This window comes from Bubalus kerabau, chromosome 10 (genome assembly GCF_029407905.1).
Source record: "Bubalus kerabau isolate K-KA32 ecotype Philippines breed swamp buffalo chromosome 10, PCC_UOA_SB_1v2, whole genome shotgun sequence".
Lineage (NCBI taxonomy): Eukaryota > Metazoa > Chordata > Mammalia > Artiodactyla > Bovidae > Bubalus > Bubalus kerabau.
This window is the reverse complement of record NC_073633.1, coordinates 105,079,894-105,094,739: the sequence shown is the minus strand read 5'-3', so window position 1 is coordinate 105,094,739 and position 14,846 is coordinate 105,079,894. Positions and strand designations below refer to the sequence as shown.

Below are 14,846 nucleotides of genomic sequence, written 5' to 3'. Positions count from 1 at the left end.
AGTGAGGTCCCGCTTGCCCCCTTTGAGCTGGGGTGAAGCTGCCCATAGAGAGTTAATACGTGTTAAACATCCTGCGCTGGGCTCTATTGTGCTTTGGGTTCTCTCTCACCTAATGAAAAACCCTAACAAATGCACACTCATGGCTCAGAGATCACAGAGGGCCGCTAAGTGTCCTCTGCCCTCAGAGCCCGGGCCGGACCCTGCTGGCCACTGCGGCCGCCGCCGCCTCCTCCTCCTGTGGGCTCCTTGCTCTTGGTTTCAAGGCTTAGATGGAGCTTCCTAGTGGATAAGCCCCTAGGTTTCCACGTGCTGGTGTCCTGGCAACCTGGGATGCTGTTGCCTCCATAGTGGGAGGATGGATACTGTGTCACACCTGGGGCAAAGGACAGGGACCTTCCCAAAGTCTGAGGGAAGATGGAGCTGGAACAGGAAACTGCTACACAAGAAGCAGGAGACAAAAACCAACAAAACTGAGAGCAGCCCGAACCCCAAGTCAGGGTCGCGGCTCCGTGTTCGTGCAGGGATTGAGTCCTTTTCTAGTCAATGGAAAAAATGCTTTTTTTTTCCTCTCTCTCACTCTGTCTTAATTGAAAAATAATGTGTTGTGAGTTGAACACCATTTAGCTGGCTAAATTTTGACTGCGGGGTGCAAAGTTTTAGAAAGTCACGCCATGAGAAATTTCTAAAGAAAACAGGAATACAGTGTTAGAAAGAATAGTAAGGTGAGGAGATGATGATTTCTCATAATTATTTAGTGGCAAATTCATTCATTACAAGTGGTAGCAAGGCTTATAAGAACACTAAGAGCCTGCTAATTTTTCTTCTTTCTGAGACATTTTCCATCATTTAGAACTCAGGCAGTAGGGCAGTTGGAGCCGAGGAGCTCTTTTATTACTTGTGAAACACGCACATATTAGTGTGCTTGCTTGAGTTCACATAATGTGCTGCGTAATTCTGTAAACACTGCCCCACATTACTAAGGCTCTTTGGAAAAGCATCATCTTTGATGGGTCTTTTGGATCTACTACCAATCCTGTAATCACATGATGTTGCAGGCTTCAGTGCTTTTTACTTCTGTGACAGTGTGATATCACAATGAAAATCCTTGTTCTTGAAGGGCGAGCTTCATCTCTGCTTGTTTTCTTGGCAAGATCCCCCAGGGGATGTGGTGTCAAAGGGCCTGAACCTTTGAAAGGCTTGCCAAATCACTCTCCAGAGACTCTCCTCAGCCACGTGAGGTGATGTGCTATTCAGACACAAAAAATGTGCTCATTATGGAGAATGCATATACAGAGATCTTAGGAATAATAGTCTTTTCCTGAAAAGCAGTGATACTACTCAGTAACAGAGGTCCCTTTTATCTGAAGATATCAAAGCACTTTTTTTTGGACAAGATTTTCTTGTGCTCAGCTATACAGGAAGATCTACAAATGTGTGGCACAAGGGGAACACATTCAAGCATTTCTCCAAACCAGGAGTCACGCCAGGAGAAGACTAGACTGCTGTCCTATTTGAGGTCACCCTGCACCCTGTCCACTTTCTCAGGAACTGATTCTCATTTGCTGACTGTGCGGGTGGGTCTCCAGGGTATATTTTTCCTCAGCTGGAGGAAGCTATCTGCAGATTCTTCCCACAAAACATCATTTGTGGAAGGGCAGACAATGATTTGAGTTCTCACCAACAGCTCTAGAATCCAGTTAGATTTCCTCTTTGAAGCTTTTTTTGTCCTTGCCACTCGGCATTTGGAATCTGATTTCCTTGACCATAGATGGTATCCATGCCCCTTGCAGGGAAAGCACACAGCCCTAACCACTGGACCACCAGGAAATTTCCCACTTGAGGCATTTTTAGATTAGGTCACTTGACTCTACCCGCATCCTAGAGAGCCCCTCCTCAGGTCCCAGATGGTAACCAGTAACCGTGTCCCTCTCCTGGAACTCAGTTAAGAGTTGTCGGACTTCCCTGGTGGTACAGTGGATAACAATCCAGCTGCCAGTGTGACGGCAGCCATGAAGTTAAAAGACGCTTGCTCCTTGGAAGAAAAGTTATGACCAACTCAGAAAGCACATTAAAAAGCAGAGACATTAGTTTGCCAACAAAGGTCTGTCTAGTCAAGACTATGGTTTTTCCAGTGGTCATGTATGGATGTGAGAGCTGGACTATAAAGAAAGCTGAGTGCTGAAGAACTGATGCTTTTGAACTGTGGTGTTGGAGAAGACTCTTGAGAGTCCCTTGGACTGCAAGGAGATCCAACAAGGCCATCCTAAAGGAAATCAGTCCTGAATATTCATTAGAAGGACTGATGCTGAAGCTGAAACTCCAATATTTTGGCTACCTGATGGGAAGAACTGACTCATTTGAAAAGACCCTGATGCTGGGAAAGATTGAAGGCAGGAGGAGAAGGGGACAACAGAGCCTGAGATGGTTGGATGGCATCACCAACTCAGTGGACATGAGTTTGGTTAAAGTCCGGGAGTTGGTGATGGACAGGGAGGCCTGGCGTGCTGTGGTCCATGGGGTCACAAGGAATTGGACGCAGGCTGGTGACTGAACAGCAGCAGTAGGTGCCAGGAACTATGCTCCACGTACATCATCTCACTTAGTTTCACATTAACTCTCATTTGCCTCATTTTACTAACGAGAGGACTGAGACCCAGAGACGTTAGGTGGCTTGTCTAATATCTCAAGGTTAGTAATCCACAGAGCCCCACTTTATCCACCAGGACCAGCTGCATAAGGCACGAAGCCCAGTGTCAAGTGAAAATGAAGTCTCTTGTTAAAAAACAAAAAAATGATTAAGAGCCTCAAAAGGACAACGGCAGAGCATTAAACCAAGAGCGAGGCCCTTTTAAGTGGGGGATGCTGCATGACTGCCACACACCCATGAACTCACAGCCTGGCTTGAGAACGTTTGCTCTAACCCAAACCCCAGAGCTGAACAGCACACGGTTCGGCCAAGATTTGACTTCGGCAGGTAAATAGCAAACAGGAGGGTTCCATCTGTGCTGCTCAGGCCCGCGTCCTGTGTAAACATCAGCTTTGTCTTCAGAAAGGGCTCGGGCTCTTTTCTAGCTGGGGCGTGACTGGTGCTGAGCGCTGCCGTGGGCTTTCTCATTCACAACAGAGTGTTCTTGCTGGGCTGGTCTCCTCCTGCCAAACGTCACCAGAAGCCAGCTGGTGGAGGATCCCCGGAGCCTTCTGCTTTAGGAAGTCCACTTGTAATGCTCTGGGCTCCGTCTGCCTGGCCTGCAGCTTCTCACCCCCCAGCCTTCGCTGCCCCAAGGACCTACACCCCAAGTCCCATCATGGGAACCCTGTGCCATCCAGCCAGTCCAGCCTGGGGCACAGGCGTTGTGTTAGTTGTCTCGGTGCTGTGGGAGAACGGTGGAGTTTCTGGGGAGAAAATAGGAAGCAGCTATCTCTTTTCTCCTGGGACTTAGTTTTGCTGGAGACTCAAAGTGATTCCTTCCTGTAGAAAACCCAGGCAAGGTGATAATTGTGGATCCTTACTGAATGCTTCCTCTGGGCCTCCTGTTTCACTGTGGATTTAATCTCCAAAGGGTCCTCAGGCTTCACATGTAGCTCTTGAAGCTGTAAGGTAGGTGCTATTAATAGCCCCCTCATTCAGACAAGGAAAGTGAGCCGGAAGGGTAGATTGCCCAAGACCTGAGAGTTAGCAAGTGGAAGGATCAGAATAGAAGTTTAATTCCCTGAGTTCTCAGGCCTCGTGACACCTTACTTCAAACTTCTATGAAGCCTGTAGGAAGAACGGGCAGGGAAGTCTCGAGGGCCCAGTACAAACAGAGGCAAAAATCCGGGAATGTGTCCTTCCTGTTGCCTCAGAGCAAAATTCCAAAAAGTACCTTATGCAATTTTCTTAAGAGTAACAGGGCTGAGTGTCAAACTGGAGAACAGCCTCTCCATGTAGTTCATCAGAGGCAGGGGACACAGACAGACAGACAGACACACGCACAAGATACAACAGAACTCAAAAATGGCAATTACTTTACATCCAAAGTGAAGTGATGGCCTTAAACAGGCTTATTAGAGGCTTGAAAGTGAAAGTCGCTCAGTCGTGTCTGACTCTTTGTGACCCCATGGACTATATAAGTCCATGGAACTCTCCAGGCCAGAATACTGGAGTGGGTAGCTGTTCCCTTCTCAAGGAGATCTTCCCAACCCAGGAATCGAACTCAGGTCTCCCTCATTGCAGGCGGATTCTTTACCAGCTGAGCCACCAGGGAAGCCAAAGAATACTGAAGTGGGTAGCCTATCCCTTCTCCAGGGGGTCTTCCTGACCCAGGAATCAAACTGGGGTCTCCTGCATTGCAGGAAGATTCTTAACCAACTGAGCTATCAGGGAAGCCTCTCAGTCAGTTCAGTCACTCAGTCGTGTCCGACTCTTTGCGACCCCATGGACTGCAGCACGCCAGGCCTCCCTGTCCACCACTAACTCCCGGAGTTTACTCAAATTCATGTCCACTGAGTTGGTGATGCCATCAAACCATCTCATCCTCTGTCATCCCCTTCTCCTCCCGCCTTCAATCTTTCCCAGCATCAGGGTCTTTTCCAATGAGTCAGTTCTTCGCATCAGGTGGCCAAAGTATCCCCTATTCAAGGCTCATTTGAGTATTACTTCTTGAGTGCCTGAGAACTTTGCTCTAATTTTAGTGTCCTAGCCTTCGAAACCCAGAATAAGGAGCCCACTGTAATAAGATCCAGACTACTGCTTACACTTTGCGTTGGAAGCATACGGCCAACTGGTTTCCCCCACATTTTCCTTGAACCCCTCCAGAACCAGGTGTGGCGATGTTAAGTGAGTCTGAGAATAACCAGGTGAAGGTGGTGGTATTAGATTGGCGCCTCCTCTTCCTGCTTCGCTCTCAGGCTCTCTAGATGATGGGAATGTCCCCTGAGCACAGTCCTGACCCAAGCGGCGGAGCAGATCCTCTCTAAAAGCTGGTGGAAAGCATGCAGCACTTGTTAAGGTTAATAAGATGTCAGCTCTGCAGATTCAAGGCCTCAGTGTGTCTCCCTGTGCCTGCAGTGTGCTTCTTTCTGAGATATTCAAACTAAAAGATAATCGGCTTCCTTGACAGTAATCAGGCAATTGGGAGACAGTAAATTTATGGCCAGAGTCATAAATGTTTCCATAAATTACCAGAATATTTCCAGGTGTCACCATAATCCTACAGGAATTGGAGCTGTATAGGCGCCTTTATTCCTTTTTAACAGGGCTGTGTGAATGTAAATCAGATTATTCTAGAGGGAAATGCTGACAGAATGATTTTGTCCAAGTTCCTGAAAACAGCCGAAAAAAGTTCTGAGAGCCCTTTTTTATTTCCCACAATTAAATAAAAATCATGGTGAGTCAAAAAAAAGCAAGATTAGAAGGCTTGCCTGAACAGTCATTTAAAAAATAGAAGCTATATAATTTAGATGATTTGTGATAAGAGGTTTGAATGATTCTGACTTGGAAAACTGAACAGGAAAATAACCGGGTGATTCAGCACCCAGAGGCAGGAAGCAAGAGTGAATCCTCCAGGCCCACAGGAGGCTGTGTGACAGACCAGCTGTCAGCATTATCGTTCCTGTGTCAAATCCCCAGCGTGCTAATAACCATGAGCCCAATAACTCACTTACTGCATGGGTTAGAGATAGGCTCCCCTTCTGCTGCCCTGTGAGAGAATGTTAAGTTAGGTGACTAGCTAGACACTAGTTAGTGTAATCTTGCAACACTCACTGGCATGACTACAGAGTAATTTAGAGTCTCATCTCGGTAAAATGTGTGTTAATGCTATACGCCTTTTTCTTCCAGCACCACCGTCTTCAGTCCTGTCAGAGAGAGTAAGCCAAATATTCACTAGTTACGTACCTAGCTGCAGAACTCTCGAGAATGCGGATGTGGCTGTTTTTGAAGCACTGTTTGAAACAAGCGAATAGATCTGGCTGTTAGAGGATTGTTTTGTGTTTACACATCCATTCCACCCCCAAACCTTTAGTTCACACCTGCATCCAAGAATCCTTGGATTCTTGGTGCAAGAAGTGGGCGGGTCAGGGTGGGCACTACTCAGGTGGAGTGGAGTTCCCAGGAAAGAGAAAGAGAGACCCAGGCAGAGCTCAGCATCCTGGTCCACGTGAGAAGGAGCACTCGGCCTCTCCTCCTCCACTCCTGACTCTTTTCGGGCTTCTCAGGGAAGGGCTGTATGATCCAGGGGTCCTTTCTGAATTCGTCCTAGACCACCCATCCTCCTTAATGTGGAACACCCATCACCCGAAGAAGGCAAATGCAGGAGACAGCCACAGTCTGACCCATGGAGGGGATGGCCACAGGACGAGGCTGGATAGGAGAAGCTCTTCCCAAATCTAAAAAAGTAGTGGTAAACCCTCCTCAGGTGCCCAGTGTCCCTAAACCAGACACGCTGAAGATGTCTGATGTTTCTAAAATGGGTGGTACCATCTTCTACCAGAAATGCAATTCTAGATGACCACAGATCTCCTAAAATGTCATCTAATGAAATACATGTCATCTTATCAGATCGTGGAAACCTGGACCCTCTTGAAACTGTATACAGGGAGAGGAAGAAGAGACACAATGGAACGATGTTCTCAATTTTGTAGGGCCTTTAGAATGGAGCTTTCCTAAAACTCCTGAGGTTCAGGGTGGGGATGAAGGAGCCCTCTAGGAAGTCAGGTTCTTTGGTTCCGTGCTCTAATTTCTCTGCCTCTTCACCACTCTCCCTCTCTCTTTTTAATATTTCTCACCAGGGTATGGGAATATTGCTCCAAGCACTGAAGGAGGCAAAATCTTTTGTATTTTATATGCCATCTTTGGAATTCCACTCTTTGGTTTCTTATTGGCTGGAATTGGAGACCAACTTGGAACCATCTTTGGGAAAAGCATTGCAAGAGTGGAGAAGGTCTTTCGAGTGAGTACTGCGTCTGTTTAAACCCTAACCTCTGTGATCCAGTTGGCTTTAGCCTGACAGGATCCAGAAGAAATCACCAGGGTCTCATTCTGTCATCCTCACTTTCAGTGGGGTAGTTCAATGTTGTGGTCAGATTTTTTTATTTCGACCCGTGGTATTCACAGGTACGGTTCCTAATTCCTGTCTCTTGTCAGTCTCCCTGGAATCACAACACAAGAGGGTTAAATGTGGATTTTCCAACACATATTTTGGAGGCATGTGGCATACGCAGCTTCTTATTAAAGAAGGAAGATGTGTTTTTTAGTGTACTGGCAATAAAGTGGTGCTCAGGCGCTCAGTTGTGTCTGACTTTTTGTGACCCCATGGACTGTAGCCGGCCAGGCTCCTCTGTCCATGGGATTCTCCAGGCAAGAATACTGGAGTGGGTTGCCATTTCCTCCTCCGGGGGATCTTCCTGAACCAGGGATCAAACCCGTGTCTCCTGGGCCTCTTGCATTTGCAGGTAGATTCTTTACCGCTGCGCCACCTGGGAAGCCTGGCAATAAAGTCGAGAATTATAAACCCATCCATTTTGTTGTTGGAGCTCCTTCTCTCTGTTTTATTTCCAAGCCCAGCGTCTTAGGCTGATCCTGGCTTCTAAGACCTCTTCCAGGCGCCTGCAATTCCCAGACGTTGCTTTGTATCTGTCTCCTCATGGCCCCTTCCTCTCTCTCCTCCCACAGCTGAGCGCTCCCTCAGCAGTAGTCCGCTCACATACTAACTCATACTAAGGTGTTGATGATTGCTATTGCCTTAGAGAGTTTTTCTTTTTGAGAATACTCACCTTGAAACAAGGGACAAAAATCTGAGTGCAAGGGATTTGTTTACTAGAGGTGGTACTCCTGGTATCAGTGACAGGCATGTGGAGTGATTGGACTGGGGTTTCCAATGCTCTTTAGCTCATACCTGATCATAAAATTTAACAGAACACTTGTTTTGTTTAGGAGTAAGATCATTTCTGCTCTCTTTCTCATCTCTTTACCTAATTCTCAAATCTATCAAACTTCCTTCAGGGAATTATTTCTTATGATGGCTTTGTTTTTAAAAATGACAATTTGAGCTCTTTATCAGAATCTGGAAATGATGGGCAGGAATAGGTCAGTGATCAGTTCTAAGGCTGCGCTTGTTTTCCCCTCTGAGACAGGAAATCATGACATAAACTTCTCTTTAGAAGAATGTAAGGGAGTGCGCCCCTTGATCAGTTTCATAAGTTCTTATTGAGTTGAGTGGAGGAACGAGGCTCTAGAGCTGGTTTGGAGATGTCTTCTGCAAGCTCGGGGACTTTGGATGAGCTGCCTCAGTTTGCATGTGTGCTTGCTAACTCACTTCAGTGGTGTCTGACTCTTTGCCACCCCATGGACTGCAGTCCGCCAGGCTGCTCTGTCCCTGTGGATTCTCCAGGCAAGAATACTGGAGTGGATTGCCATGCCCTCCTCCAGGGGATCTTCCTGACCCAGGGATCAAACTCATGTCTCCTGCACTGCAGGCGGATTCTTTACCACTGAGCCACCGCGGAAGCCCCTGCCTCAGTTTACTCATCTGCAAAATGGGGTGGAATTCGAATTTACTTTGTAAGATCTTGGTGATGGTGAAATGGAATAATGTATGGAAAAGAGCTCGGCACAGGGCCGGACACAAAGTTCAGTGCTGCTGAGTGTCTGTCTCCCGAAGGGGGCACTTGTTGGCAAGTAGGCCACCCATTAGAATTTCATGAGTGGCTTGGTGACATGGAGGTCTTCCTGGAACTTTCCACAACCTTTGGTCTGAATTGCTGGCTGGCCAGCCAGCCTCATTAGAGTGTGCACCTGGGCTCCGTGGTCACCATGGAAACCATCAGATGCTCTAGTCTCCCTGCACCAGACATGGCAACCTTGTTTCCAAGGGCTGTTTTGAACTTCTCAGAGGTAGCCTGTTAGCCATGGCCTCATGGTTTCTGAGTTAGAGAAAAATGAATCTGGTGGCTTGAACACTCAGAAGAACAGAATTCAAGTGGAGAAATGTCTGATCTGGTGTTTTTATTTTTATATCGCTTCTTTAGATCTGAGTTTATTTGTGGAAAGGAAAGATCAGACTACAAGCTTTCGAAATTCCCCCTTAGCAAAAATAAAATTTGGAAACTGTATTCTAAATGAAGGAAGAGGTTGCAATCATTTTGACGGCATCTGCTCCTGAATTTGGGGACTTAGTTCCCCTAATGAATTGCTTACTGCAAGTAGAGAGGATGGTTTTCCTTCCCCTTAAAGCTGCATCTCAAATGGATCATTACCAGGACTCTGGGACAGGGCCTTCAGAATTTCACATTTCATTTTATGCTGATGGCCTGCTCACTTCCTTGCGGTGCCATCAAAGATCGGGAGTCTTTCCGGAAGGAGCCAGCGGTATATTACTGAATTGGCAGCACACGACGTGTGCCTTTGCAGAACATTGGAAGGTGCTGTGGATGGGTGTCTGAGTTCCAGGAGGACTACGAGCAGACTTCCTCAATCTACAAACAAGTGATTCTGCCTCAGTTCGCTTGCTGTGTGCAGTTTTGGTAGAAAGTCTCAAAGCTCTTGGCTATTCATTTGAACTACATCTAAAAGGCCATTTACTCTCGAAAGGTGGGAGTGCTGGTTGCTCAGTCGTGTCTGACTCTTTGCGACCCCATGGATTGCAGCCCGCCAGGCTCTTCGGTCCGTGGGATTTCCCAGGCAGTACTACTGGAGTGGGTAGCCATTGTTTCTCCAGGGGATCTTCCCTACCCAGGGATTGAACCTGGGTCTCCTGCCACTGCACGTGAATTCTTTGCCATCTGAGCCACCAGGGAAGCCTTATTTTGAGAACTAGAAATTGTATAAAGCAACAAAGCTTAGGGGTGTGAATTTGTGGTTCCCACGAGGGTGATTTTCACTTCTCAGTAATGCGGTCTTCTCCTTCCCCTGGTATGTGGGAACAGATGATTTTCAGTGGAGTCAAGGTAAGATACACAATCTAGGTGCTGAGATTCTGAGGTGACATGGTTGGATTCTTCTATCCCATTCCAGGTCTGAGCCTCCTTTTAAAGAACTGTTGAGAGTTATTGTATTAATATTATGTAGAAATGCCAAAAGTATTCTTAAATATCTGACTGTTGGGGGTTTTATGGGGTGAATAAATGAAAACTCTTTTTTTTCCCCCTCTGGAGTTATGAACTAATTGAGAAATAGATACAGAAGTCAGATGGAGATTACAAGGCCAGCTTTCGTGCTAATAAGCTCATCAGAGAATGTAGTTTTAGCTTTGATGCCAGAAGGACTTACTAACCATTTTCACCCTGATTTAGGAGGATTTCCATGCTCTGTTAGTTTTATATTGCTGTATAACTGATTAGGGCAAATGTAGATACTTAAGGCCAGAGAAGGCAATGACACCCCACTCTAGTACTCTTGCCTGGAAAATCCCATGGATGGAGGAGCCTGGAAGGCTGCAGTCCATGGGGTCACTGAGGGTCGGACACGACTGAGCGACTTCACTTTCACTTTTCACTTTCATGCATTGGAGAAGGAAATGGCAACCCACTCCAGTGTTCTTGCTGGAGAATCCCAGGGACAGGGGAGCCTGGTGGGCTGCCGTCTATGGGGTTGCACAGAGTCGGACATGACTGAAGCGATTTAGCAGCAGCAGCAGCAGACACTTAAGGCAGCACTGGTTTATTACATCATTGTTGTGTAGGTAAGACATCAGGGAGGGCTTGGCAAAGGTTCGTGACCAGGATATCAAAGGCTAAAAAGTCAGAGTGTCGACCAGGCTGAGTTCTGGATCTGGGGAAGAGTTTGCTTACACACTCATTCAAATCTTGGCAAAGAATAAGTTCCCTGTGGTTGTAGGACTGAGACTCCGGTTTCCTTGCTGGTCATAGGGTGGGGGCCATTCTCACCTCCAAGGTGGCATACATTCCTTGGCACAGGGCCCCTCATCTTCGAAGACAGCATGGGATCCCTCTTCTATCTCAATGACTTCCCCTCTGCACTCTCCTGTCAGCTGGAGAAAGCACTGTGGATTAAGAGCTCATGTGATTAGATGTTTGTGTGTGTTAGTTGCTCAGTTATGTCCTCCTCTTTGTAACCCCATGCACCTGCCAGGCTTGCCAGGCTTCTCTGTCCATGGAATTCTTCAGGCAAGAATACTGGAGTGGGTCACCATTCCCTTTCCCAGGGACTCTTTTCAACCCAGGGATCAAACCCCGGTCCTTGTGCACTGCAGGCAGATTCTTTACCATCTGAGCCACCAGAGAAGCCCACAGTTAGATGAGAGATGAGATATCTCACCTTATCTCTTAAGATCAACTGTGCCGTGTAAGGTAAGAGTCATGGGAGTGATCGCTCACCGTGGTCCGGGTTCTGGGGGTCAGGGTGCTGTATCTTTGGCCATTTTAGAGACCCTGCCCCCCCACACCATCTTGGTCTTTGGTAGCAGAGGCCTCCTTGGTGAGGGCAGGGTCTGCTCTCCTTGCTACACCAGAGAGAGCGAAACAGAGTGCAGTTCCCTTAAAGAAAGTCTTCACACAAAAGAAACCTTTGAAGAAGGTTTCAAACAAGAGAGAAAAGGGGCCGAGCCAAGCCAAGGGAGCTCAGTCCCTTCTGCTGAGTCCGCCAGGCAAGGGAACTCGGTCCCCACTGCCGAGCCCGCCAAGCTTGCCGGTGAGGGGACCCCATGCCCTCTGCCGAGCCCGCCCGGTGAGGGGACCCGGTGCCTCTTGACAAGCCCGCCTGGTGAGGGGACTCGGTCCCTTCTGCCAAGCCAGCAGGGCGAGGGGACCCGGTTCCCCATGCCGAGTCCACTGGGTGAGCTCCTGCCCAGCTGTGCTTGGCGTGAGGAGGCGCAGGAGTGTTACTCTGGCTGGCGTTCTTCTATGAGGAACGTGAGGCCAGGAAAATGGGCCTTGCCCCTCTGCTGATTTATAGAGGGTTAAGAATTTGACACATCTTACATAGGGAGAATCCTGGAGCGAGGTTGCTTCAGGTGTCAGGCCTCCTTTTCCCAGCAACATGCTAAGGATTCTGGTGCGAGTTTCAGAGTGTGGATTTTTTTACCCACATGGAATTCTCTGACACCAGCTCGGTGTCTTACAATTCAACTCAAGTCTGGCACTGTCTGCCTGGAATTGGCATCAGGTCCCACAGGCTAGGGGCTCAGTCCCACAGGCCTGCTCTCTGCGTTCGATGGAGCAAGTCCAGCTTGTTTCTGCTCTTCTGATGAGTGGAGGTTCATGAATCAGAGGTTCCCCCCGACCCCTTCCTTCCTTGGGTTCAGTTAGTTTGTTACAGTGGCTTAGAGAACTCAGGAGGCCGCTTACTGACTGGACTACTGCTTTATCACCAGGAGCATTTCAGGGTGTGGATCAAAAGTGAGACACAGAGCTACACGGTGCAAGGTCCAAAACCAGTGTGCTTCCCCAGGGGCTCTGGGGCCTGGCCTGCTGGCACATGGAGGGTTCTGGTTTACCAACCTGGAAGCCTTCTGTGTCTCCTCCATTTTGAATTTTTATGGCGGTTTCATCCCATGGGTGTGACTCATTGAGTCGTTGGCCATTGGCGATTGATTCAATTTCCAGCCCCTCTCCCAGCCCCACTGGAAACTAGGGGTTGGGGGTGCAGTGAGGGTGTGGCTGAAAGTGTGGCCCTCTGTTCCTGGTTTTTTTCTGGTTTCCCCGGTAACCAACTCCCATCCTTAGATGACCCCAAAGCCACTTCTATAACGTAACAAAAGAAGCTTTATGGGTCTCAGGAAATTCCAGGGGTATTAGGAGCCCTGTGCCAGGAAAGTGAAAGTGAGGTCGTTCAGTCGTGTCCGACTCTTTGCGACCCCATAGACTGTGGCCTACTGGGCTCCTCCATCCGTCCATGGGATTTTCCAGGCAAGAGTACTGGAGCGGGTTGCCATTTCCTTCTCCAGGGGGATCTTCCTGACCCAGGGATCGAACCTGGGCCTCCCGAATTGTAGGCAGATGCTTTTACCATCTGAGCCACCAGGGAAGTCCATAAGACCATGACCAAACACATCTTTCTTATTCTGAGTCACAGTGTTACACACGTATACCCAGGCTTGCTCTCTTCCTGCTCTAGTTTCCTTGGCACATCAGCTTTTCATCCACAGACTTATTACCACGTGGTTTGCAAGATGGCTGCCTCAGGACCAGATAGCATGTTTTTACTCAATCACATTAAAAAATTTATTTTTTGAGGTATAGTTGATATTGTTGTTGTCGTTTAGTCGCTAAGTTGTGTCTGACTCTTTGCGACCCCATGGACTGTAGCCTGCCAGGCTCCTCTGTCCAGGGGGTTTTCCAGGCAAGAATACTGGAGTGGGTTGTCATTTCCCTCTCCAGGGGACCTTCCTGACCCAGGGATCGAACCCATGTCTCCTGCATAACAGGCAGATTTTTTACCACTGAGCCATCTGGGAAGCCCCTTGACTCTGTCAGAGGAGGTTAGTTTACATACGATGGTCACAAACACCAGCAGCTTACTCTTAGCCCCTCCAAGGCTGCTGCTGCCTGGGCATTTCTCCAGACATGAGGGTTTTTTTAGGGGAACAGACATGACATTGCTCTTCAGAGCTTTGGCCTCCAGTCACAACCCACTGGCTCTAACAAGTCACCCTGCCCCACCCACGTGGAAGACGGCCTGGAATGCACTGTTTGATCGCCAGGAAGGCGAGGGGGTGTGTAAATTGATGAGCCATGCCATGTGCAGATTCCCTCGGATTACCTGTTGGCTCTGTAGGATGACAGGCATCCCTGGGATTTACATGCAGGTGGCCTTGCTCTTTGGGGACCACATCTCTAGTGATGCTCGTATTGCATCCAACAAAGATGGAGCCCATGATTTGTTAAGTGACTTGCCTAAAACCACAAAGAGTGGAGTGAATGAGCCTGGGCTTGGGACAATTTGTAAATATTTATATAACATAAGGAAAGCATGGCAGCTCAGTGGTAAAGAATCTGCCTGCCAATGCAGGAGACATGGGTTCCATCTCTGGGTTGGAAAGATCCCCTGGAGAAGGAAATGGCAACCCACTCTAGTTTTCTTGCCTGGAGAATCCCACGGACAGAGGAGCCTGGTGGGCTACAGTCCATGGAGTTGCAAGAGTCGGCCACGACTTAGCAACTAAACAACAACATATAGAGCAAAAGTAATTCTTCCCAGGTGTCCAGCAGGAAATCTGAGCAGTCAGCAAGGAAGGATAATTGCTTGGGATTGAGCAGGGCTGACCTTGGTTCCAAAGGAGCTTTTGGAAGTGGGCGGCCTCTCCCTTCCCAGCTGTGGGCGGGCTCTTGCTGGGCTGGGCTGACTGTCGCTTGATTGGACGCTGTAGGAAACTTGGTCAGATTTTGGACTGGATCTCATTTTCCTGCTCTGAGTTGGACTTTGGCCTCTGGTAAAGAGCAGCAGCCTCTTTTCATCTGGTTGATCCACAGGCTTTCCGATAGTGCCTCTAAAACCAAGGGACACTTTTCTTCTTTGGCCTTTCCCTCCCAAGAAAACAGCAGAAATGTTTATTTGCCTTTGGAACCAAAGGAGCTTGGCTGTAGCTGACAAATAACATGCTACCCTAGGCTTATCAATGCGGTGATAACTTGGGGACTTTAGAACCTGCCAAATGCTTAAGACAGGGTGATGACAGTCTCGGTCTGGTAATGATGTTCAATTCGTGGGGGAATTAGTCACTTTGGGTTGGAGAAAGGGGCTGGTGGTGAAAGCCAGGAGCTCCAGGGACCTCTGCCGTGTGCCTGGCATGAATCAAGGAAGGGTTTTGAAGAGCACCTTTGGCAGGGGGGCTTCTGTTTCTCACAGGCTGTCTTTGAGCTAGTCCCCACAGCAGTGGGGTGAGCAAAATAATTATTATTTCAAGAAGATA

At 48.2% G+C, this 14,846-nt stretch overlaps 1 protein-coding gene across 1 annotated transcript in view; it reads left to right on the top strand.

Annotated features, from left to right (window-relative positions):
- KCNK10 (potassium two pore domain channel subfamily K member 10) overlaps nucleotides 1-14,846 on the top strand; it is a 149,436-nt gene that overhangs the window by 100,922 nt on the left and 33,668 nt on the right. Inside the window, exon 4 of the mRNA XM_055538832.1 lies at nucleotides 6,769-6,929. Within this exon, the coding sequence (XP_055394807.1) occupies nucleotides 6,769-6,929 (161 nt within the window). The remainder of the gene's footprint in view (nucleotides 1-6,768; nucleotides 6,930-14,846) is intronic.